General features: G+C 40.1%; 1 protein-coding gene and 1 long non-coding RNA gene across 7 annotated transcripts; one reads left to right on the forward strand and one right to left on the reverse strand.

Annotated features, from left to right (window-relative positions):
- Positions 1-109: 109 nt before the first annotated feature.
- Positions 110-24,305, forward strand: LOC113668375 (lethal(3)malignant brain tumor-like protein 4). Of its 6 annotated transcripts, XM_089213490.1 has the most exons (20): positions 1,260-1,275; positions 5,418-5,464; positions 11,543-11,650; positions 13,822-13,957; positions 14,749-15,000; positions 15,253-15,411; positions 15,828-16,102; positions 16,605-16,746; positions 17,267-17,355; positions 18,023-18,275; positions 18,761-18,843; positions 19,295-19,526; positions 19,942-20,024; positions 20,241-20,466; positions 20,599-20,835; positions 21,203-21,296; positions 21,752-21,907; positions 22,368-22,414; positions 22,771-22,997; positions 23,755-24,305. In XM_089213490.1, exons 3-20 carry the CDS (start codon positions 11,573-11,575, stop codon positions 23,863-23,865), a joined length of 2,880 nt encoding a protein of 959 aa, XP_089069616.1. In that variant the 5' UTR covers positions 1,260-1,275; positions 5,418-5,464; positions 11,543-11,572; the 3' UTR covers positions 23,866-24,305. The 6 variants fall into 6 exon arrangements, with proteins under 6 accessions (XP_089069615.1, XP_089069616.1, XP_027040066.2 ...); XM_089213489.1 differs by lacking the exons at positions 1,260-1,275; positions 5,418-5,464 and adding an exon at positions 110-303; XM_027184265.2 differs by lacking the exons at positions 1,260-1,275; positions 5,418-5,464 and adding an exon at positions 9,835-9,970.
- Positions 7,270-9,944, reverse strand: LOC149042767 (uncharacterized). The gene is made up of 3 exons (XR_016188775.1): positions 9,826-9,944; positions 9,182-9,277; positions 7,270-8,094 (listed from the first exon to the last, which is right to left on the reverse strand). It is a non-coding gene; the product is annotated as an uncharacterized LOC149042767 (long non-coding RNA).
- Positions 24,306-24,859: the final 554 nt, after the last annotated feature.

Here is a 24,859-nt window from a genome sequence, read left to right on the forward strand (position 1 = left end):
AGGCGTAATCTCCCCTCCCCCACCCTACCCCTCTCCTTATTTATTTATTTATTTATTTATTTTTTTTGACCGTCGACCGCCCCCATAGTACAAATTTATTTCTTTCCCCAGCCTTCCGCGGCCATCAAAATCAAAGATGGCGGGCAAAGTTTCCGCTACGAAAAAACTGAGCACTCGTTCGCCAAATTAACGCCTGCTCTGCGGGCTAGGCGATGATTAGAAGCCAATATTCAAACTGTAACAGGCCGGAGGCCATGACAACCTTAAGAAGTACGTAGTCGTGTGTGAAACATGACAAAAGAGGTAAGACTTCCAAGGCACGTAATCCCTTTTCATCTTGAAACTTTTTACGCCGGTTTTACCATGGTGCGTGGTACGTGGCGTAAACCGAATTTGACACCCATGCGGGTCTAGGAACATGGTCAGGGCACGCTTATGGGCGCCCATACACGCTCCCTCGGGATTCGTATCCAAGATCCTTGTAAGAGCAGAGATTAATCAGAACCCTGAGCTACAAGCATCTCAGATCCGCAATTTTGCCCCTTCTCCAAGAACAATAGGGTAATTCGAGCGTCGAAACGTTAGCTTTTAAACTCTTTGCGGTGGCCAATTTACGTCATCAACTTAGTCGATACTACTTAATTACCCAGTTATACTCTCCCACCGACGCAGCACCACAGTTTCTCTAGAAACTTACCCCCTTTATCCAAGAACAATAGACTTTGTTTGCTTGTATGGCTTATTTTCCCAACGTTGGTCATGTCTTTGTACTCTAGAGAACTCTTTCTTTCAAATTTTGCCCTATTGACGTGATTAGGTACGCATAATGTACAAAAGACAAATAGAGGTATTCCCTTGAGTCCTCCACTCAGAAAATGGCACATGCAAATAAATGACTGAAGGGGTAAGTTTCTAAAGAAACTATATTGTGCTGCGTGTTTCTAAAGAAAATTCCGATGCTGCGTTAAGGGGGTAAGTTTCTGAAGAAACTGTGGTGCTGCGTCGGTGGGGGAGTATTACAAAGTAATTTGGTTTTATCAACTGAGTTAATAATGTAAATCAGCCACTGTTAAGAGTTGTGAAGATACGGAGGTGCTGCGTCGGTGGGGGAGTATAACAAGATAATTTGGTTTTATCAACTGAGTTGATGATGTAAATTGGTCACTGTAAAGAGTTACAAGCAAAAGAGGGCTTTGGCCCTTTGGGACCCATAGGCATTTCATTTGCATAAATGTGAGACTTTGATTGTTTCAGAGTCTCACAACAGGATTGAGAAAGATACTATGGGCGGCCGTCACCACCAAAAATACAAGGATGTCAAATAGATCAGCAAATACAAAGATGGTGTAAGGATCAGCTGCAGGATAGCATAGCTAATAAAGGAATGGCATGGCCAAATTACAGACAGTCTAGTTTTCCTTCGTGAAACAGAACACCCTAAACATGAATAGTTTAGCCAAATGAGAAACGGTCTAGTAGCCCATGTTGAGTTGGAACATGAGATTGTGAAATGGACTAGCTCAATTACGAATAGCTTAGCACTCATTTGCGATACAGTACTCAAACGGTGTAGCGTTGAGTTAAACGGCTCAGGGTATCGTCGAGTAGCACAGCGTACGCACAAACGGTGTAGCGTTGCGTCAAATGGCTCAGCTTAATGTAGAATGGTACAGCGTACACACATATGGTGTAGCGCTGCGGGAAATGGCTCAGCGTAATGTCGAATGGTACAGCGTACATAAAAACAGTGTAGCGTTGTGTGAAATGGCTCAGCGTAATGTCGAATGGTACAGCGTACATGCAAACAGTGTAGCGTTGTGTGAAATGGTTTAGCGTAATGTCGAATGGTACAGCGTACATACAAACAGAGTAGCGTTGCGTGAAGTGGCCTAGCATAATGTCGAATGGTACAGCGTACACACAAATGGTGTAGCGTTGCGTGAAATGGCTCAGCGTAATGTAGAATGGTACAGCGTAGACACAAATAGTGTAGTGTTCGGTCGAATAGCTTTGCAAAACATCAGACGCTCTATCTGAACATTAAATTACTTAGTATTACTTGAAATATTTCGATGTTGTGGCGAATCGTCGTGGCGTGACGTGAAGGCTATGCCATTCCTTTATTAGCTATGCTATCCTGCAGCTGATCCTTAAGCCATCTTTGTATTTGCTGATCTATACGACATCCTTGTATTTTTGGTGGTGACGGCCGCCAAGGCATCTCGCCGAAACCACCAAAAATACAAACCGCAAATGGAACAGCGATCTGCTGGGGGTATGACGTCATCGAATGTGAAGACTGACACGAAATCATTACATGGCGTAGTATAGTCTTCACTTCGCTTTGCCGTAAAGCAGAGCCAATTTGGTACGTTTCTCCTCTTTTTTCACTACTGATATTGCACTTATTCGTTGTCGTTCATGAAAGCGTCAATTAAAATAGCAACGAGACTGAATTCTACCACGATTTGCCGGCCTCCCGGTTTACCACAGTTTGCACGCGTTGGTGGGCCTGAACATGTTTATAGTATTAAGTAGTGTTATGACGTGCATTAAATGTCAATTGTCGAGCTCTATTTTCTTTCTCCGACTCACGCTTACTTTTCAATGAGAGTCCAACTTCAACAGCTCTTTGAACATTGGAGGAGTACGTGAGAAGTTAAATATTGTGTGTGCCCTGGACGCCATGGTAAGAAAACTGCTGTCCTTGATCTGTTTTGACATTTTTCGATCAAAGTGATATCGGAATGCTTTAATTGATGTGCCGGACGATAAGAGTAAGCTAAGAGAAGACATATTTATTATTTTAAAAAGGTGTACATTATATTGCTTTGTTTATTAATTTTTTCCTGGGTGCAGTGATAGTAAAAGTAATGCACCGTAATGCACGTAGTTGTACGTAATTGTCCAACTTTACATTTCTGTACCTCAACTATTAATTTAACTATTAAACTCAACTATTATTAAAATGTGCATTAAATGTCTATTGCCGAGCTCTCATTTCTTTTCTTTTCTGACTTGCGCTTTCTTTTCAAAGGGAGTTTAACTTCAACGGTTCTTTGAACATTGCAGGAGTACGTGAGAAGTTGGATTTTGTGTGTGCCCTGGACGCCATGGTCACGCAACTCTAGTCAATATATTTGGTGTGTACTGAACTCAGTCTGTAGCAATAATAATAATAAAAATAATAATAATAATAATAATAGTAATAATAGTCACAAAAATTAATAGTTGAGGTACAGAAATGTAAAAATAAATAAAAATGTAAATAAATACGTCTACCGAAACAAACGACGAAACAGCAAGACGTCCTGTCAATTGTCTGAATTATGCAATAGTTTTTATTCAGGAAGTTGCGACTGTAACAGATCGAACGGTAAAACTCGACCTAGAGTTGGACAATTACGTACAACTACGTGCATTACGGTGTCCGCACTAGCCTTCCTTAATACGTGATGACTACGGAATGGGAAAGAGCACAGGGAAGATAAGTATGTATGCGCGCAAAACCAACTCAGAAAAAATATTACTCTGGCAAAAACTATTTTGGAACGCGAAAAAACCCTTTAACTGTTTCCGGTCCAGACATGTAATCTACGTTTGATCGACAAAATGTGTCAGTTAATTGCTCTCAAAGTTTGTACTTCCGGTAAAATGTAAATTACCTTTTTTCGGGTTCCGGACTAAAAAGTGAGAAATTTACAAGTCAAGTGAGAGCAACAAGAGTTCCAACTAAAAAGAGTTTTTCAAATGAAGACATTCAATTATGACCCAAATAAGAACAAATAACGCTCCCGGTCTTCCTTAGTGCTTTAAATTATTTGTTTACTCGCAAACAGTTTTAGCAACGGTCTTTACTTTTTAGATCCACACGGTTCTTTTTAAACGGAAAACAAAAGCCGCAGTTATTTCGCGTCAATTGGCGTCACATTAATTTCACATCGGTTTGTGCTGAGGAACGCTTTGGGTTAGTTTTTTAACTGTCCGTGCCTTATTCGGGCAAAAAAATTAGGGTCTTCGTTTTTCGGTCTTCGGTCTTCGGTCTTCGGTCTTCGGTCTTCGGTCTTCGGTCTTCGGTCTTCGGTCTTCGGTCTTCGGTCTTCGGTCTTCGTTTTGTAGATTTAGGGGGGCTTTTCTACAAAACGAAGACCCCTGTTAATTTCACATCGGTTGGTGCTGAGGAACGCTTTGGGTTAGTTTTTTAACTGTCCGTGCCTTATTCGGGCAAAAAAATTAGGGTCTTCGTTTTTCGGTCTTCGTTTTTCGGTCTTCGGTCTTCGGTCTTCGGTCTTCGTTTTGTAGACACCCCAGCGGCTACGCCATATAATGGTTTCGTGTCAGTCTTCACATTCGATGACGTCATGCCCCCAGCAGATCGCTGTTCCATTTGCGGTTTGTATTTTTGGTGGTTTCGGCGAGATGCCTTGGCGGCCGTCACCACCAAAAATACAAGGATGTCGTATAGATCAGCTAATACACAGATGGCTTAAGGATCAGTTGCAGGATAGCATAGCTAATAAAGGAGTGGCATAGCCTTCACGTCACGCCACGACGATTCGCCACAACATCGAAATATTTCAAGTAATACTAAGCAATTTAATGTTCAGATAGAGCGTCTGATGTTTTGCAAAGCTATTCGACCTAACGCTACACTATTTGTGTCTACGCTGTACCATTCTACATTACGCTGAGCCATTTCACGCAACGCTACACCATTTGTGTGTACGCTGTACCATTCGACATTATGCTAAGCCACTTCACGCAACGCTACACTGTTTGTATGTACGCTGCACCATTCGACATTACGCTAAGCCATTTCACGCAACGCTACACTGTTTGTATGTACGCTGCACCATTCGACATTACGCTAAGCCATTTCACGCAACGCTACACTGTTTGTATGTACGCTGTACCATTCGACATTACCCTGAGCCATTTCACACAACGTTACACTGTTTTTATGTACGCTGTACCATTCGACATTACGCTGAGCCATTTCCCGCAGCGCTACACCATATGTGTGTACGCTGTACCATTCTACATTACGCTGAGCCATTTGACGCAACGCTACACCGTTTGTGCGTAGGCTGTACTACTCGACGTTACCCTGAACCGTTTAACGCAACGCTACACCGTTTGAGTACTGTATTGCAAATGAGTGCTAAGCTATTCGTAATTGAGCTAGTCCATTTCACAATCTCATGTTCCAACTCAACATGGGCTACTAGACCGTTTCTCATTTGGCTAAACTATTCATGTTTAGGGTGTTCTGTTTCACTAAGGAAAACTAGACTGTCTATAATTTGGCCATGCCATTCCTTTATTAGCTATGCTATCCTGCAACTGATCCTTAAGCCATCTATGTATTTGCTGATCTATTTGACATCCTTGTATTTTTGGTGGTGACGGCCGCCCATAAGATACACTTCATCTCTGGTGGAGTTCAAACAGAAAGATTGTCAAGGTAAAAAAAGAGCGAAAAGTATAAACAATCTTCAACTTTATCACCCATGTAACTGACTACTTTCCACATAAAAAGATGGAATAAACCCAAAAATTAGAGAAAGATGGTTTTCGTCTTGTCACCAGCGTGGGACAAAGAAAAAAATTCTGAGTTCCTAGGAGGAATCAAACCAAAGACCTTCGAATTCTGCGCTCCGATGCGTAATGAGCAGTGCCTATTACGAAGTGCATATATGACACGCGTCCTTGGCCTTAGAAAGTTTTAGCACATCTCTTCTTTGCTACATGCCTCGGCCAGATACGTGTTCTGCATGTTCACTCTAGCCACAGTCATAAATATTCGTCGAATTTCTGGTTTCCTGGTCAAAAATTGTCTCGTTTTATGCACCATACAAAGCCGTGCGCAGTATGAAAAACAGATACCTTGTCACAGAAACTAGAGGGTGGAAAGATGGTTCGAAGGAATTTCCATCTCGTTCCAAGCTTCCCCAATTTTTTTCGCTACAGCTGAACCCCGATATTACTACATCACGGGCGACGAGCCGGAGAAGAAAAAATGTCCGAAATATGAGTCGTCATCGATGAAATAGCTGTAGTATCGCATGTAGAAACAAAACGTTTGTTGCTCCAGTAAATAATTGTGTTATAAATCATAAAATGATAACATTATATAGAATAAGAGAAATGGTAAGTTTTGAGCTCGGTGAAGAAATAAAGAAAGATGTTTTTCGTCTTGTCACGAGCGTGGGACAAAGAGAAAAATCTTTCTCTATTTCTTTACCCAGCTCAAAACTTTACCATCTCTCTTAATCTATTCACAAACATGACGCTATCGACATTGCTGATCCTAGCAGTATGCAGGACGCGCGTCATATGAATTTCGCAATAGACCTCGCTCTCCGTGGAGTCTCTGTGGCTCAGTGGTAGAGCATCGGAGCGCGGAATCTGTAGGTCTGAGGTTCGATTCCTCGTGGCGGCTCAGAATTTTCTCTTTGTCCCACACTTGTGAAGAGACGAAAAACAACTTTCACTGTTAACAGTATACTTCGCGACATAAAAAGTTAAGCAATTTTTTCAAAAGTGTTGACTTTACATACATGCTTTAATGGGTGGATACAAACTTATTAAAGGCTCAAAAAATGTAAAAATCGAGAACTACATTTTTGTTGAGTTGCTTAGCTTCTCATTTTCCGGAAAAAACAGTCAAGATTACAAAATTCAAGTGGAAAGCAAGCCAACTGTGATTAATGCCTTAAACAAGCGGAAGCCGGTCAAGATACTTTTTTTTTCGTCACACAGCAAGTTAAAAACCGTAAATATCATTCTTCTTGATACCTTTCCCGGTGTCACCGATGCCTTTCCAGATGCCTCTGTTGGTTATTATAGAAGTGAAAAGTATTGTCACTGTCAAAGCTTTTGGAAAATTATTTAACTTTTTAATTTGAGAAATGTAACTTGGAAATATTTCGGCTTTACAACACGATTGTTTTCTGCAACTACAAATGATCTCTTTCTATATGAAGTATTAAAATTGTTTCACCGTTGACTATTCATATTTCGGACTATTTTTTCCTTCCCGGTTCGACGCCCGGGATGTGACAACTCCCAACTCAAATTGCTAAGGGAAATTGAAATTACTTCAAGTTATCGGAGTTTCGAGTTATAGGGTTAAAATAACAGTAAAAGTATGAGGCAAATCTAGGGGAAATCAGTTTTGCTTATTCAATTTTGAGGCGAAGAAGAAGCATGTTATTGTTCTCAAGAATGAACTGGGCAAGATTGACAAGTAATGACAAACGACAGGTCGACTCCAGATTACGCGTCATCTATTATTTCTCTTTGCCGGGAAGAACTGTCAAAACTGTTTGTATACGAACATACAAACGTGTGATATCGACAAAGGTCAATTTTTCGTAATATACAAATGAGATTAAATGTAATCTACCGGTTCAAAATGTTATGGCTCATTAGTCCGCAAAAGTGAAAATCGACTGAGTTATCGAGGGTAAAATTACAAAGAAAAATACTTGAAGGGAAGTAAAAATCGCCACGAGTTATCGGGGTTTCGAGCCATTGGGGTTAAAATTACAGTAAATATATGGGGCAAATCTAAGGGAAATCAGTTTTGCTTCGAGTTAGCGGGGAATTCGAGTTATCGAGGGTTTGCGTTATCGGGGTTCAACTTTTCATGCAACTAAAGTTCCACGTTAACAAACTCAGTACATCATATTACATTGCATTTGTTCGAATCTTGCTTATATTTAGAGATGTTCAAACCCGAGCACTAGAAACAGTATTCAGTAAATGGTTTGAACCCGGGAGTGATAGAGCTAGAGGTCTGTAATAGTAATAGAGTAGTTCTTAGAGGGACTGTTGTCGAAAGTGGTAACTGACGAGTCGACAACCTGAGCGGAAGTTATCATCAGAGTCAAGTGACTTCCGCTCAAGTCGTCGAAACTTCACCTCTACCGACAACAGTCCTTCTCAGGACTACCTTCAACCGGAAGATCAGACTTCACGATCAAAAAGTCATTCTAACGATGCAAAAAAAGTATGGTTTTTATCAAAATGCGGTTAGATATGTAAAGCCTGTTGAACTCGGGGTGTTTGCTGCTGTTGTTGTTGTGTCATCTGAAACAAAAACACAAACCGGAAAGAATTTCAATCATCGGAAATCAGGGATAGACGCTTAGCAAGTTTTAACTTCCTTGCGCAAAACTTAAAGCAACTTGAGTACATTCCCAGAAAGAGAAAATATTCTGTCAAAAATGATCTTTAGAGAATTTTCACAAATAGAGCTCAAGATGCAAAATACAGTGCCACGTTGAGGACAGCCACTTTCTATGAGGAGATTCGACGAAGAAACACTTACGCAACATAAAATATACAAATATATCATGGTTGCTTAGGTTTCAGCAAACGCTGATGAAGTCACCAATGAACGATACTTACGCCTCTTTTCCCGGCAAATCTACCAAAATTTGACATGAAAAGCGTAAGTTTTCGTTGCAAAAAGTAAACAGACGGTGGATGGAATTCAGAGCTGAACAGTTTCTCCCAGGCGCCCGAAGGAACACTTGATACTTCTTTTGTTATCAAACGATATTACTCGCACTACACCTACTAAACCGAGTCATGAAAATTCACAAGATGTTTCCTTTGGTGATGTACTAATCCTTACTGATCAGGAAACAGACGGTGCCTGAGAACCAGCCCCTTACTTCTTCTGAGAGGGGGGGGGGGGGACCCCGTCGAGGAGGAGATTATACATTTTAGTTATAAAAATCACAATTTTTTTTTGATTCTAACGGCTATTTTGACTGTTTTGAAACAAAAACGTCAAATTCGCTGTTGCGGAAAGAAACTGTTTTTTTTTTTTTCAAGTTCTTTTTTTTTCCACGACTCTTCACAGACAGCAAATACATAAGGTGGTGCAGCGCCACTTCCGGCGACAAAAAAAGCTCCTATTAAGTATGTCTCTATCTCTGGTTAAATTTTTGCCATAGTGCAAACACTACACTTTGAAATTTTGAGTAAAAGGCCTCGCCTCAACTTACAAACCGAAACGAAACTATGATTGATAAATGCGAACACTCTTGTTTGAAAATCTGAAGGGGGCCGCCAACTCTCTCAACTGGTAAAATCTTTTGGCTTCTCTCCACAAAACTTCGACAAAATGTCGCCTGAATGAGTCGATGGTAAAATACATCACGCTTACCTGTAAGACCGCCTACCCCTGCTCGTCTGTGCTGCCCAGTAGACAGATTTACGTCATATTCACACTTGGAAGCGGGCTATGTAAGAGTTTCCGGCCCTTTGAAAATTTTTTTTAGCAGATTTATGATTAAGCATCCCTGTTTAATATCGTTTAAAAAAACTTGGCTTCTTGACTGCTCTATATTGGACGTGCACTATCAACTTTATCGGCTGAAGTACGCCGTTTTAATGAAAAAAACAAAGCAAAACAAAAATAAGTGAAATAAAATGAAACAAAGTCTTTAACGCTCATCAGCCTTCCTGATTTTCTAATTGATTATTTTCCAATCATTTTGATGAGTTGGTTTCAATTTGTATTTCCCTTGAAAAAGAGAAAAGCATTGCCCATCAATGAAAATGTAAAGCTAACAAAACCTACAACACATCGTTTTATGTTTCATTTTGAAAGGTACCTATCAACAATCATTACACGGCCGTGGGAAGCTGAACTTGAGATGGCTTTTAATAAATAGCATAGTCATATCCATCAAAACAGATTTAAATGGTTTTAGTAACTAAACCTGAACGCATAAAGCTGATAATTGATCACAGCATTTTAGGTCTCGCCAGAATTATTCGACTTCTAATTTAAAATTCATGACTTACCCCTTGAGCGCTTTCCACTATGTTATTCCCGATAACATTCCTCGCTTTTTGAACAGTTTCCTGGTTAAAAACCTCAACGTAATCGCATTTCCTTTCTATGTTTCAAAAATTACAACGACAGGGAACGCATTCCAAAAACGACGGGGTAAGTTCGAATCATTTAGGCTAGAAAATACCAGACAGCGGCGATATTCACAGGCAAAACGAATGTGAATAATTTACTTAACTTACGACGAGTCTTCAATCTACCCTTTAATTAAGTAGCCACGTTTAAACCGCTATAGCAACTTGTTTTCGCTTTCACTGAGGAAACTTCCTTTTTTCTTCAGTTTGATAACGAGGAAATTCGAAAACGCAACAACCATTTAGAGTAAACCTTTCATTCAGTGGGAGAGATCCACACGAGATAACTTACACAACCATATCATGATTTTGAATTTTTTTATTGAGTTTCTGGTTATTTGGCATAAGATGCAAATAGGAATTTTCAACATCTGTTTCCTTCTCGAAAATCTACCGTCCTTGAGGCTGTGTGGCTAGTCGCTCCAATTCAACACGTCACCAAAAAGAAGCAGATAAGAAAAACAATTCATCATTTTTAAACGCTCTGTAGGTTGGTGGCGTGAATTCTTCTCCTGCGGGAGGTTGTTTGGTTTCTATTTTTCCGCTTTGTCTGAAACTTCCCTCAAACCCGTTTTCGTCTGTAAGAAAAGCTCAGCGAATCTGAGCAATCTTTGTGGGTTTGCAATATTTCCCTTTTCTTTTTAAATTAAAAAAAATCCTTTGAAAAACAGAGTCGCTTTTGATGTCAAAGGTCCAACGACAGTTTAGAGTAATTAAAATTCTTCTTTTTCAAGAACGCGCAATGAAAACGAAAAACAATTGAGCATTTCTAGGTCACAGAAACACACTTGGTTTTCATGGCAGCGTTTTCTTCTTTTGGTTTTCCTATGTAATTGGAAAACGAGTCGTAATAAAGTGGGAAAGGAAATAAGCTGAAAAGTTATGTAAGGAATTATTTTGCTTCATCATCTTCTGTCCAATGTTGCGAATTATTTTCTCTGCGGTTTTATTTTAATCTGAATAATCGTTCCCCAGATTAAATTTCAAGCTCAACTTCCCGTTAGGCGAGGATAACTTAGAATAGCGCTCACATCAAGCCATCAACAACTAGTGTTTAAACACTTTCTACCCTCTTCATTAAAAGAAGAAAGCCACTGATCCAAGCAGGTAGTTACCGATATCTTTATTTTGATTTAAATTCAACGTTTATTCAAATAACTCCGCCAGCGCTTCGAAGATTCCAGGCATTTTGCATAACAATAACTCTTATCACGTGGGCTTTTGTTTGTAAGTGAATGATTGACAGACATTTCGTATCGGATGAACAATTTTTTTGCATTTCTGCGTGGAGTGGCCTTGCACTGAACGCCAAACTTCCAAACTGCAGTTTTTCTCGGCACTTTTCTCGACATCGTTCAAAACTCTTGATGAACTTTAAGCGGGGTTAGATTTTCTTCGCGTTTCGTTTACTCGAGTTTGAACTTTCGGTTTTTTTCTGGCCAACTTAAAAGTGAGTTGTGTTTTCTATATTAGCGCACACTTAACACCCGGCAGTTCAGTTTTCAACGGGGTCTCTTCTTTTTCAGCGCTTGTTTATTTTTAAAGAGGACTTGTCGCGTACTAACTCGCTTGCCATCTCTTCTCTTTATTGTAGGCGATATTTACAGGAGGAGGAACAAGCAACATGTCTTGTGAAGATATAACAAAGCACAATGGAGCTGAAGAACCAAAGAAGCAAAACAAGTCTTCACATGGAAACGAGGTCAAGTATTTCACGCGCTACAACGCGATCCTTTCGGTTTTCTGCGTTAAGATTTCGCAAGAAATCTTTCATTTTCGAGCAAAAGTTTCGAAAAACCTAATCAACCCTTCATCTTGTTGAAAAATGTGATTAAGCAGGAAATTCAAGCCCTATAAAGTCGTTTTTCCAAATCGAAAGTGTCTGAACCCAAAGGTTATTGAATATTCAGACATTGAAACACCTCAAGCGTATAGATCAGCGTGATGGAAGGAAATTACACTCACGCTATATCGGTCATTCAAAAGCATTTGGCTCCGTCGGTATTTCACGTCTAGGCTTCGATGGATCTTGTTAAGTTTTGTGTACGGCCGGAAAGACGAAGCTTTTCACGCTTTCCGTGTTGCTTCGCGGTTGGTTCCCAAAATAGCTTTTAATTTATGAATTGATTTCATAACATTTTGATGCCATTTAGCTACTTTTGTTTGTTCTAAGTCTTTTTTTCCTTCGTGGAAGGCGAAACATTCGAGAGCGCTACCCTTTTCCCGGGCGTCCATTAGAGTTTTTAATGATTTACGATTTCGAAAAGAAATATTATTACTGCTTTTCTGTGTCTTGCCCAAAGCGGATTTGTTTTCACATTTCACACTAGGCTGAGATGATCATGACAAAAGCAGTCGACCTCATCTTGCAAGGGTCGCACATCGTGGCATTTTCTCTGAAGGCTTTTCTGTCATTTGTTTTACTTCTTTTTTGTTCATTGTAACAGTTAAATTGACCAAAGTCCGAAATTGACGTCATGAAAAAATTATTCTCGCTCAACGCGAAACAGGAAAACGGACACCGCCTCACTTCATTCCTTGTTTCTGGATCGTCCTGGCAAATAACGTGACGATTGATTTGAGAAAAAATTAACAAACTGTTTTTATCTCAGTTTTGTTTGTTCTTCATTTAAAAAATCATAGCGGCTTTTTGGTAACATCTCGATTTGATATTCTTTCGCCGATCGTTAGCAATATGGATTCTCGAAATCGATATTCAGTTAGAGTGTAATAATTGCTACCAGAGATCTTTTCAAGGGAAGAAACTGTTTTCAATTCTAGTTTTTTAATATCGTGCTGTGGGATGTTTCTTTTTCAAATGAAAATTAACAAAACTCATCAAGGTTCGCAACCACTGATTTCGGCCGGACATAAACAAATTTTTACTTCCTCACAAGACTTGAATCGAAGCGATTTCATGATTATCGACAAATGACTTTTGACCGTGATTATTTCTTCCTTATCGCACAAGTGTATACTTTTGTTTCATACCGTAAACGTTTACTGATAAACGATAGTCAGTTCCAAGCAAAAGAGAAGAGAAAAACCATAGAGACCGATTCCGAACGCCTGTTCCGGCGAACGAAATAACTAGCTTTGCCCAAGCTTTCAGTCAGCGAGGAGGTTAAACACACTCTAAAGGTCAATCTGTCTCCACATGTCGAAGCTGTTTTTTTTTCTGATATTAAATTTAATACTTAATCTCAATCGTCACGCAAGTGCTGTGAACGACCTTTTCAAAAGCTAATTTTCCTTTTCATTCTTGGGTGGCTTATGAATCCTCGCCGGATCTACGGATTTGGGCCAAAAAGTAGCAAGCATCCACGAATTCGTTCGACGTCGCCTTTTTTTCGTTTTGTGTTATTTTTCTTATGTATTTTTTTTTGGTCCCTAATCAGAGAATGAAAAAAGTATACGGTAGTACATAGATAGTTTTGTGATTAATTACTTCTGGGCGAAGAGGTGTCCACAATAAATATTCTGTAAATGTTGCAGTATTGAAATGACGCATTCAGGAGTTGGAGTATATATAACATCAGGCAGCAAATATATTTGGTTGATGGGCGAAATGCTAAAGAACAAGAGATTTTCCTGTTTTTTGTTGTTGTTTTGTAGTTGTTGTTCTGTTTTTTTTCTTGTGTGTGTGTCTGCGGATCAAGAACGGTTCATATGTTTAATAAATAAAATTTTACGGTATACGGAGTAAAATTTGCGCAAAGATGCTTTCGGTGTGAAAAAAACGAACTTAAAAAACCAAAAGTGATCTAAATAATTGAATCTTTTTTTTTTCTTGTATAAATCATCTATTCAACAATTGCACCCACGAATTTTTACACCAACTGTTGTTATTAACTTCGTTCTTTTTCTCAATAGTGGATTTATGGAGAAATTTCAAATGGTGAACTGCAGAAAAATCCCTTCATAGGAATGTCTTATGGGCCACCCGCGAAGAAAGTGAAAATTGAGGGCGAAGAGGACAAACAAACAGAACAGGATCGATCCACAAATGGTAATAAATATTCACCATCAAGAGCTTGGCAAAATTATTATCGTTCCGGTCGTACACAGAGACGAAGGGCGAGATTAATCATAGGCTCGCGTAGCGTACTTGTTTTCGTGTGGACTAAAATACCACTGAAAGATATCTCTTTTTAAACAATTAACATCATTAAAAGCAATGTCTTGAATTAATAGCGTCGAAAACAGAAATGTTCGTTCTTTTTTCTTTCGATACATATCAAGAGAATATTCTCTTTTACAGATCTGTTATTTACCGGGCGTGAGGTCCGTTTGGGAGATTTAGACCGACCGGTAAATTTACTTTTTTTCGATGGTTTGCTAGAAAAACTCCGGACCGTGGTCCATTTGTTAAACACTGACTCGGCTACCAGCATGCAATTAGTCGGTCGGATTCGAAGACTTAAGATTTCGGCCCGCCTAGTAAAAAAAAGCATATTTAATAAGTAAAAAATTACGGTGTTGTCACCGGAAACCTTCCTCGTTTCCAGAGGCAACCCAATCTTAAGAGCCGTGCGTCACCAACCGTCAAAGGTGAAAGCCCGCTGAAAGAGGCCAATAATCATATCATCACTGGGAACGCAGTCTGTTTCCCGTGACAACGACACAATTTTAACGTAAAAAAGTGGTTGCCATACTTCCGTCGCTCCTCACTCAACCTAAAGTCGTAGTATTTTCCCGTCCAGCCCAACCAAACTCAGTCAATGAGCATTTTATCATATAAAACCAGCTGTTTAAATCTATTTAGTGAGACATTAAACATATATGCCTGATTCTGCGCAGAAAACCTGGTGATAAGGTCAGAACCTTTCCCGCAGCGAAGTACACCACCTCCGTTGTTTCTGCCTTCTGATGTCACTGAAGACAAGAAGCCTTCTGTAAATGATAGTAGCGACTTGAATGACGCTGTTACTAAGCAATCAGTTGACAATGACAACAATAATGACACGAAGAAGACTGAGGTGAAAACTGAGGATGTTGTTGACGATCCATTTGGAGCTTTAGATTGGAAAGACGGAATTGCCACTTTACCAGGTACAGTCATGTGCCGTCACAAGTCAATTCCAGTCTAAGAGTTGCGAAAGATGATGTAGTCATGCTATTGATACAAGTAAACTCGGAAAAATTGAACTCTGAGGCACTCGGCAAGAATGCTACAACTTCCAAAAGGAGGAGGTTTTAATAAAATGTTTAGGATATGTTTCTCCAGGCGCCCCTCCACCCCTCTGAGTCCTGTAATTGTCCGTTTACGCAGTACTTACATAGTTGTCCCTGTGGTGTTTTTAGGAAGCAACCTGAAGTTCAAACTGACTGAGTTTGGAACTCTGGAGATTATCAGCACCATAGAAACAGACAAAGGCGAATACGAGTGGAGCACACCCACGCAACACCGCAAGACAAGCACGGATGAGAGAGAAAGCAACAAAAAGAGCAAGAAAAGCAAAGGTAACAAGATAAAAAGTACATTTTATTGTGGAAGGAATCTTTTAATTACGTGTCCTAAGTGGTCCAGGATTTCTTCACTTTGCCCTGTTGCTGAGTTCAAGAAAACTCGCGCCACCATCTCAACCGATCAGATGGAAAAACTAGAACCAATCCCAACTCGGCCACTCGCGTTTTCCAACGCTTCAAGCAAGTTGCCTGTTTTTACTGTTGCCTGTTTTTACTTGAGTTCATTGTTTAATGATGAGGTTAACCGTTGTATTGATTGCTATTCAGTTGAAAGCTGCTCTAATCCAACGTAAACCGTTTTTAGCATGGTTAGTTTTTCGAGGAAATTGCTGACTGGAATTTATTTTTCGATACCATGCCTAAAACCTGCCTAGAAAAATCAGCCTTTTCTTTTTTCTTACGAAAAACAGTTTCTGGGAAAAGCCCGAATTCCTCGTCAATATCTCCGGACACCAGTAGCATTCTGTGTTGTGAAGTCTGTGGGAAATACGGCCTACCTCATGAATTCTCCGCCTCTGGAAGGTTTTGCAGTCTGTCTTGTGTGGGCGTGTACACCGGTAGACGAAACAAAGGGCGGGAATACGTTCGACATGCTAAAACAGTGGACGGCAAGATCGTCAAAAGGAGAAAGAAAGATAAATCTAAGAATCAAGCTTTGTCGCATCATGATGGGGATTTGCAAAATGTGAGTATCTCCAGGCCCTGCATGAGAAGAAGTGTGGATTATATTGTCAGTTTGTTGAAAAAATATAGAAAGCCGACCACAGTCTAGTTGGACGAAGGCCATCCCCATTAAATGTTATGTTCCCCAACGCCTTCTCTCTCGCGTTGTTAGGTTAGTCTGGCGATAAAAATGAAGGAAAATTATAAGGTCGGTGGGACTAGTTGTAGTGATATATTTTGGTTTAAAATTTTTTTCCGAATGTCTCCCATGATCGACTTCTAACTCCTCGCAATAGTCGTTTTCTACGAAAAGTCTATTTGCAGCATTTTTTTTCTGTAATTATCCAGAATAAAATTTTGGTTGTCGGACAAACTTCATGGAATTTTTTTTCACTCTCCCACATACGGTCAGTGGGGCGATAGGAGGCGAAACTTTGTATGTGGATCACTTAATCACCTACTGATCGAATTGCTCGAGTTCTTGCGGTTAATGAAAGCCGGACGTTTGTTTCTGTCAATTTTAGGAGACATCACCTACACCAGAGAATGACCAAGAAATGTTGGGAGCTCGCCGGACGTTTAAAGTTAAAAGAAAACGAATGAAAAACAAGTTGAAGTTTAAGAAAGCCTCCTTAAACACAACAGATCTCATGAAGGGCGAAGACGGTGAGTGATAATTGATAAGAACACTTTGAAATTTCAGGTTGCTACTAGCAACCAGGGAATTTCAAACTGTTGTAGCAAGAACCAAGTCTTGATTCACTGCCGTAAACAAGCCGAGACCAAAGTAATGTCAAAGGCCAATCAGATCTGAGGAAAATATCATAAATAGCCAATAAGAGCCAAGAGCAAAACACGCGGGGCGCAGGATAACGCAAGCCGCCAAATCTTGATTGGTCTTGATTGGTTTAAGGGCTGCCTCTTAATTGGTTCGTCAGTAACGTTGATTAAAACCAGAGCAATCTCATATTTCTTTCCACAATCAATTCAAAATTGCTTGAAACAAAATCTACCCAGACTGACTTACAACTGAGTCTGTCCTGGGTCAACTAAACTTGAACGTCTCTCTGTAGCTCTTGCAATTGTATTTTTATACTCATCTCCACTGAAATTTCGATAATTTTTCTTCTGAATTAGATAATCATCTAATTAAAGGCTCTAAAATACTATTACTGTTGTTTTGCAGTTCCGTATGACTCAACCAAACCTTTTGTATGGGCAGATTATCTAGCAGCTTGTGGTTCAAAACCTGTTCCAACCAGTGTATTTCTTCAGGTTTGTGTCAATTTCCTTTTTTCATACGAAGTGTTCCCGGCCAGTTGTTGTACCTTGAGATATTGTTGGTGTGCAATATCATCCAACGTGAGAGAAACCCTTTTTTAACACAAACGATTTACTTTTGTTTAAATAAAGAAATACGAGAACTGGTCAAGGAGGTAAGAATGCTTTATCGATTAATTGTTGTAAAACCAAAGTAATCATAATGGCCAGTCAGGAAGAAGAGATATATGGTAAAGAGCCAATAGGAAGTTAAAGTAATCATAATGGCCAATCAGGAAGAAGAGATATACGGTAAAGAGCCAACAGGAAGTCAAAGTAATCATAATGGCCAATCAGAAAGAAGAGATATATTGTAAAGAGCCAAGAGGAAGTTAAAGCAATCATGATGGCCAATAAGAAGGATGAGATATATGGTAAAGAGCCAACAGGAAGTTAAAGGAAAAACAACCACGTTTTGTTTGCTTGTTATTTGGCATTTGATCAGTTGAGAAAGAAGCTAGTTTTCTGGGCTAAATACCCAACAAAGTTAAGAAAACCAGTGCCATCCCGAATCACTTTCGACACTCAGTATAAGATATCCCTGAAAAACCCAGAAAAGGCTGAGGGCCATACAGAAATACCCCATTGACTGAAATCCTTTACCTTTTTCGCGTTTTCACAGGAAAATCCGTTTATCGATCTTGAAAACAAGACGTCTTGCGGATTCGAACAGGACATGAAACTGGAGGCGATCGACCCAAAGCACCCGTCGTACATTTGTGTTTGTACCATAGTCAGGGTAAAGGGCACCCGATTGAGGCTTCATTTTGACGGTTGGTCTGAGAGTTATGACTTCTGGAGCAGCGCCGACTCACCATTTATTTTTCCGATTGGCTGGTGTGAGAAGAACGGTCAAAAACTTCATCCTCCTCGAAGTAAGTGGAGAACTGAAAATACTTCCATTGTTTAGCTGTCCTTTCCTCTTCTCTCCAGAAAACAAAGTCAGTTTGGGTAGTTCTTTTTAGGTCGTGGAGTTAGTCATTATCAACACACAACAAATGAATTTAGTAAAAACCACAACTGGATACAGTTCTAGTATTTCTCACATCATTACCCCACAGATCGGAAATATACATCGATTAACTTTTTATAGAGGGCAGAAAAGGAGGGGGGTTGCTTAGCGAGAATCGGGGTCGGGACATAGCTCTACCCCCCCCCCTCCCCCCTTTGCAAAAACTGACAACTTAATTGTACTTTTCCAAAACTGATCACATATGCACTGGACGCTGTTAAGATTGAGAGGAGATCAGCTGGTACCAGCGAAATACGCAGGAGATATTTTACGTGATTTGAGTAAACGCGTGCATTTGGATTGATTCATCTTTTGAGGCTTAATTATAAGGCCTTGGTCTGTTTTTAGGCATGTTATCTTCCGAATTCAACTGGGATAAGTATTTGAAGACTTGTGAGGCAAAAGCAGCTCCTGAAAATCTCTTCAAACCTGTAAGTTTGTCTTTTAAGGCTAATGTTGCGGTTTCTTTCAACGTGTCGCAAATGCTGAAGTCACTACTTAGGAATGATGATGCTGAACCTGAATGGAATAGGTTCCCCCACCCACCCACCCCTTCCCTGGACCAGAATTTCCATTTTTTCTCCTCGTTATCGCTGGTATTTATTTGTCCTCGTAGATGAAGTGAAACACTCCGAGAGTGAAGTCTCTTACTGGCGAGAGCACAACACATTTACTGGCTAGGATTCGAACCCATTAGATTCCCAGCCAAGGGTGCTTACCATTAGTACTACACTATTTATTAGAGATTGAGGACATTTCTTTTTAATTATGTCATTGTTCTCCGACGTCATAGTAAAATTGCGGTATCTCTTCAAGTCATCCGAGAAGTAAATTCATGTCTCAGTTATTGCTTGACGTATTCCTTCGTCTTATTTCCTTCAGATCTCACCAACTAAACACGGTTTTAAAAACGGTATGAAACTAGAGGCCGTGGATCGAATGAACCCGGATCTAATCTGCGTTGCCACAGTAACAAATGTGATTGGCGACCACTTTCTAGTTCACTTTGATGAGTGGGACGACTCCTATGACTACTGGTGTGGGGATGACTGCCCTTACATTCGTCCTGTGGGGTGGTGTAAGGAGAATAATAGGAATCTTAACCCACCCAACGGTAAATATTGACGCTTTAGTAACAACATGCCATGTGATTATTTGAGTGTCAGGCACTTATACATCCTCGTCGTTAAAGAGCTTAGTTTCGGCCACAAAGGAAAGAAGCGTACTAGATGTAACGAATCCTTTCTACAGAATACTGGTTATGTACCTTAAAGGAACCTCGTCAGCCTAATATTAAAAAGTCGCTCATTTTTAAATCGTCTCCATCTGCTCCACCTTAAGAAATATCCACGCTCCATTTGGAGCGTCTATCCCATTAATCTTTTCTTTTTCTTGCCTGCCAAACTAACATTTTGTAGTTTCACATGGTCGTTGCAGATAACAAATAAAGTTATCGCGAAGTAGCTCCTTTCTTGGGTTATTTCATACACTAAGCTGTTTTATTTATTTATTCATTTTTACAAATTTAGACGACGAGTTTCATACATTTCGTTGGGAGGATTACCTCAAATCCACAGGAACCATTGCTGCTCCATCATATTTCTTCAAAACGGTGAGTTTGATCTAAACAATTCCTTGATAAATGAACAATTTCAGTCACTGAAAAACGCTATCTGAGCCGTCGCACCCTGTTTACAAACTTCACTCCTCACTCTTTACCCTTTTCTTTTACCTTAATATCTTTTGCTCTTGTTGGAAATGGCTCCATATGTCCACAGAGGCCTTTGCCCAAATAACTCAACCAATTTTCTATCGATTTCTTTTCCAGCGGGCTCCGCCAATTTTCGAAGTCAATCACAAACTTGAAGCAGTTGATAAAAGAAATCCCTCCTTAGTACGGGCCGCCACTGTGGCTGAAGTAAATGAGTACCGACTGCGAATACATTTTGATGGATGGGATGATATTTATGATGACTGGTTTGAGGCTGACAGCTTGGATCTCTACCCAGTGGGGTGGTGTGAAAAGACAGGTCATCCTTTGGAGACCCCCCTCAGTAAGTTGTTGGCTATACATTACAGCATTTGTGATAGAACGCCGGTAGATTAATGCGAAATATGCATGGTCTGAAGTTTGTTCGTCAAGTAAAGAACGTTTCCAGCTAATTTTGTTGCATATGTAATTTCAGCGACGCGTGAGAAGATATCAAGCGCGGCGTGTCCGACTCCCGGATGTAAAGGAATTGGACACGTGAAAGGCGCGAAGTACTCAACTCATCACAGCACGTTTGGCTGCCCCTACTCTCTGCAGAACCTGAACAAGGACTCGTGTCTTGTCGATCGACTTTCTAATAATTCCATGACTGAAGAGTCGGATTGGTCTTACGCCTCCAAACAAAAATTAGCAGTGGTGAAAGCCATTAAAGGTATTGGTTTCGTCAAATTGTGTTTAGTTTCACTAAGTTTTGGGCAAACTAGGCAACCCTATTCCCTGCAATGTCGTAGGCCACAAAGGCATCGCAAAAAGGCTTCAAATAAGCGCTAAAACACAGGAAAAAATTATTTTGGTCTCGGATATACTCTCCACAGTAAGAGACCGCTGGCCTAAAACACTTCATTCTCTGTATTTGAGGCGACCTCGCTCGTCAACGGCTCTGAACCTCGCACGCGGAAGTGTTCAGTCTGTTTTTCATCTCTCTATTTTTGGCAATTGTGCAGTATCTTGCGCTGCTATTGAACAAAAAGATTTGTCATGTTTCATTTTTAAAGGATCGAAATCTATTCCTGTTTCAGAAGAAATTTCCACCAACCAAGGAGATGGGACCTGTCCGACACCAGGGTGTGACGGGACCGGCCACGTGAGCGGACAGTGGAAGACACACTACACGTTAGTACTTTTCCTGTAAATACTCAGCGAACAGCCTTACGAAAGTGCGCATGCGCTACACTTTATTAACATTAAACATGTTCTATGATAACGAGTACAGGTGGGTCTACGATTGATCTTCTCCGAGGATTTCTTGTAGGATGATTAACTAGAACGTTTTTCCTTAACTGTTCGAGAGCGGTCATGGAACCTCTTCGGAAAACAAGCAAAAACCACCATCTAATAGAAACACGGTAAACTCCTAAATTCCAAAAGGAACAACCTCTGAAAAGCGACTTGACCAAAAAACTGAAAAGCTAAAAAACTCGCACACGATAAAATCGTACCTGTAACAAATACTCACGATGTGTTTCAAATTTTAAAAGACTCAAAGTGCACGCGTTCTAGTCGCGCATCACACCAATTTGGTTTGGTCTTCTTAGTATTTATGTTTTCATTTTTCTTACTCTTTTCAGCCTGTCAGGTTGTCCTCGAGTGAAGCATTTATCAAAATCTCCCTTATCAAAATCACCAACTGCAAAGAAACCCAGCTTTCTTCATTCACCCACAAACAAGAGTTTTGCCGCAGGCATTCCAGAATCCAATGTCATTGGCACACGCAGTACCTCCAGGTAGGGAAGGTTTGTAAATTCTTCAGCGAAAGGAACCATTTTTTTAAGTTTTAGGGCTAGGGTAGGGGAAGTAAAACAACAGAATCGTGCAGAGGAATTTTTCGTTAAATTTAATTTATGAAAAAGGAAAATTAGAGGATTTTTCCCCAAATCATTTACAGAAAGAAAAGAAAAATCCTAGAAGAGATTCCACCGACGGAAAAGGGTCCTTCAGGAAAAATCAAGAGGAGAGCAGTTATCTGGTCCTTTTGAGGGAAATCTTGAAAAATAATTTTCAGACACTTTTGCAACAGTTCTACCCTAAACACTTCAGTCAGTCGGTAAAATTGTTGCCGTTGCTACTGAGTACTACTATTTTATAAAGAAAGAAGTCTTTTTTCACGAACTTGAGACGAAAAATTTGATCAGCCATCATTGAGAGAAATTTGACTTATCTTACATTACTAATTTTTCGTTTCAGGCGAATTAGCTCCAAGGAGGAAAAGCCCGACTTTGCCAAATGCAAAGGTAAATCTCACGCACAGGAAGTTTAGACATTCGCACAGCCAAGACGAGCTGCTTATAGAGTGATTTTCAATTCAGCGTCGACAGTAATCTGGGATTAACCAATCAGATGTAAAACTTAAAGCAATCGCGGCTAAGTCCCGTTTTCCCACGCTTCAAGCAGTTTCTTTGTTTTCACTTTGAGTTTTTATTGGCTAATGGTGATGTAACCTTTGTTCTAATTGGTCACTGGGATACTTTGGCGGGAGTGTTAACAATTTCCTTAGACTGTGCATTATTGTATCGAAACTGGTAACTAAAATAAACCAAAACACGGTAAATCAGTAATGAGAACGATTGTTCCTTTTGTTTTTTTTCAGTCGCAGATAAAGCCATCCAGCACGTGTCACCGTTCTCGTTCCCATGGCCTCTCGGTAGCGGGTTTCCTACAGCGTTTCTAAGCGAGCTCAGGACTTCCATTAGCCGTAATAACAACGCTGCACTGTCCAGTGAGCGTCAGCGAATGATGGGCTGGGATGTCAATGACGTTGCCAGTCACGTAACATGTCTGGGTTGTGGAGATCAAGCCAAAATTTTTATTGAACAGGTAATTGTTCATCTTTCCCTAAAGTGCGTTTCCTTTTGTAGAAATTTCAATTAAATTGGTCAAGGACATAAAAGTGCAGATTTTATGGCCTAACACCGAGACATAGAATGACAAGTTGCTGTAGCAAGCTTTTGTAACAAACCGTGTCGTGTGTCTCATTTTTAAGCCCTTGGCTTGCTGGCTTGATGATTTTCGTTCCCCATTTGTTTCTGTCAGAGGCTGCTGTTTCCGGCTGGTGCTAATTTTAGTTAAACCTTTTCCTCTCTTCTCCGTGTATTCCACCGTGTGCACTGCTTCCTAAACAAATCGTTGCAAATCATTCTTATGGCTGTGATTATGCGTATAAATTCAAACCACCTCGAATTCGTGCCTCTTATGTCGAGTACAAAATAATGCCGCAGGGACGAAGATTTTCACGGGTACTTTTCTTGTCGCTCCAGATGAACAACTCCTGAAATTATCTCTGCGCATGGTCACGAAGCGTGTTTAGACCCTCAGAACTCGTAGTATGAATTAATCGGTTATGTTTAGATTATGAGTCTGAAACGTGAAGGCCTGGGCTCAGTTGTAGAAAGGTCCGATAACGGTATCCAACGGATAAATTGCTTCTGTAAATTACTTCTGGCGGATAAGCGATAGCAAAATTTATAGCGTTCACCAACGTATAGAGTTTTATCCAGTGGATAGTGTTATCCAACCTTCGAACAACCGGGGCCTGATAACTTGCGCCATCAACTTTTTTATTTGTTTCTTGCAGCAAATCGATGGAGAGGCCTTCCTTTTACTCAACCAGAGCGACATCGTGAACATTTTAAAGATCAAGCTTGGCCCTGCCTTGAAGATCTACAACACCATTCCAAAATTTTGATGTACTCACTCTTAGCTGTTTTATACAATATAGACAATTCATTCGCCCCAGTCCCTAACGGCTGTGAATAGCCAGGCACTGACATACGTAATCAGCGGTGGGCTTCCCTATGAAATTTCATTTGATAATATCAAAACGTCAATCAAAAATAAGCCTTGAGAAATCTCGCATCAAGGAAGAATTTTTTAAACTATTTTAAGTGATCTACTTTAAACATCAGTTAGAAACAAATCGAATAAACCTAGCTTCATTGGAGAGAATTTACGTTCGATTTTACCTTTTTTGCGTTTCAACTATCAAAATTGGCATCCACATATTGAATACATGCTATGGTAGATTTAGACCAAGGAAGATGGGGCTCTCTCTAAAAATTGCTGGGAGTTCAGCGTGTAGGAATAATCCTCACAGAGATTTCTATTAAAATTTAACTTTTAGTCTTATTGTGTTTTGATGGACTTATGCCCTAGTAAGCAGGAGATAACTAAACATTGTCGTCACAGTGCGAAAAAAAAAATAAAAGATTAATAGTCCCTTCAAGTTCGCTGAGGGAAGAGGGACAGATGGGTGAGACCTCGGGAGGAAAAAGGACGGTAGGGTCGGGAGACAGGAGATGACAGGCCGGGAAGTGGGAAAGAAATACAGAAAAGCAGACATTCCTTAATCGTTAATCTGCATTATTTCACGACAAAAGAGCGGGAAGCGAGGGCCAACCGTCCTCGAGGTGGAACAGTGGGATACGGGTGTATATCTTGTTAGACGCTTTGGCGTAGAGTATCGTCTAGTAATTTTACAAGTTGTTCCTCACTAATGACGAGTGAAAATAATTAGTGATAGTACACGCCAAAACTTCTAATAAGTGAAAAATAAAAAACAACTGCTATCTTTCGTATGCGCGCAATGAAGCACTGTTGAATGCAAATTAGTATCTTTTCAGCGGTATTCACGCTAATTTTGATTTCGAGTAACTTTACATCGAGAATTTTAGAAATTTAGA

The sequence above is a fragment of the Pocillopora damicornis genome, chromosome 7, assembly GCF_964200805.1.
Source record: "Pocillopora damicornis chromosome 7, jaPocDami1.2, whole genome shotgun sequence".
In the NCBI taxonomy this organism is placed as follows: Eukaryota; Metazoa; Cnidaria; class Anthozoa; order Scleractinia; family Pocilloporidae; genus Pocillopora; species Pocillopora damicornis.

What these genes read in the sequence shown, in the direction of transcription:
- LOC113668375 (XM_027184265.2), top strand. Translation starts at nt 9,923, where the DNA reads ATGTTTCAAAAATTACAACGACAGGGAACGCATTCCAAAAACGACGGG. An exon ending in CGCATTCCAAAAACGACGGG is followed by an intron (nt 9,971 to 11,542) that starts GTAAGTTCGAAT and finishes TCTTTATTGTAG; the next exon opens with GCGATATTTACAGGAGGAGG. An exon ending in CCAAAATTTTTATTGAACAG is followed by an intron (nt 22,998 to 23,754) that starts GTAATTGTTCAT and finishes TGTTTCTTGCAG; the next exon opens with CAAATCGATGGAGAGGCCTT.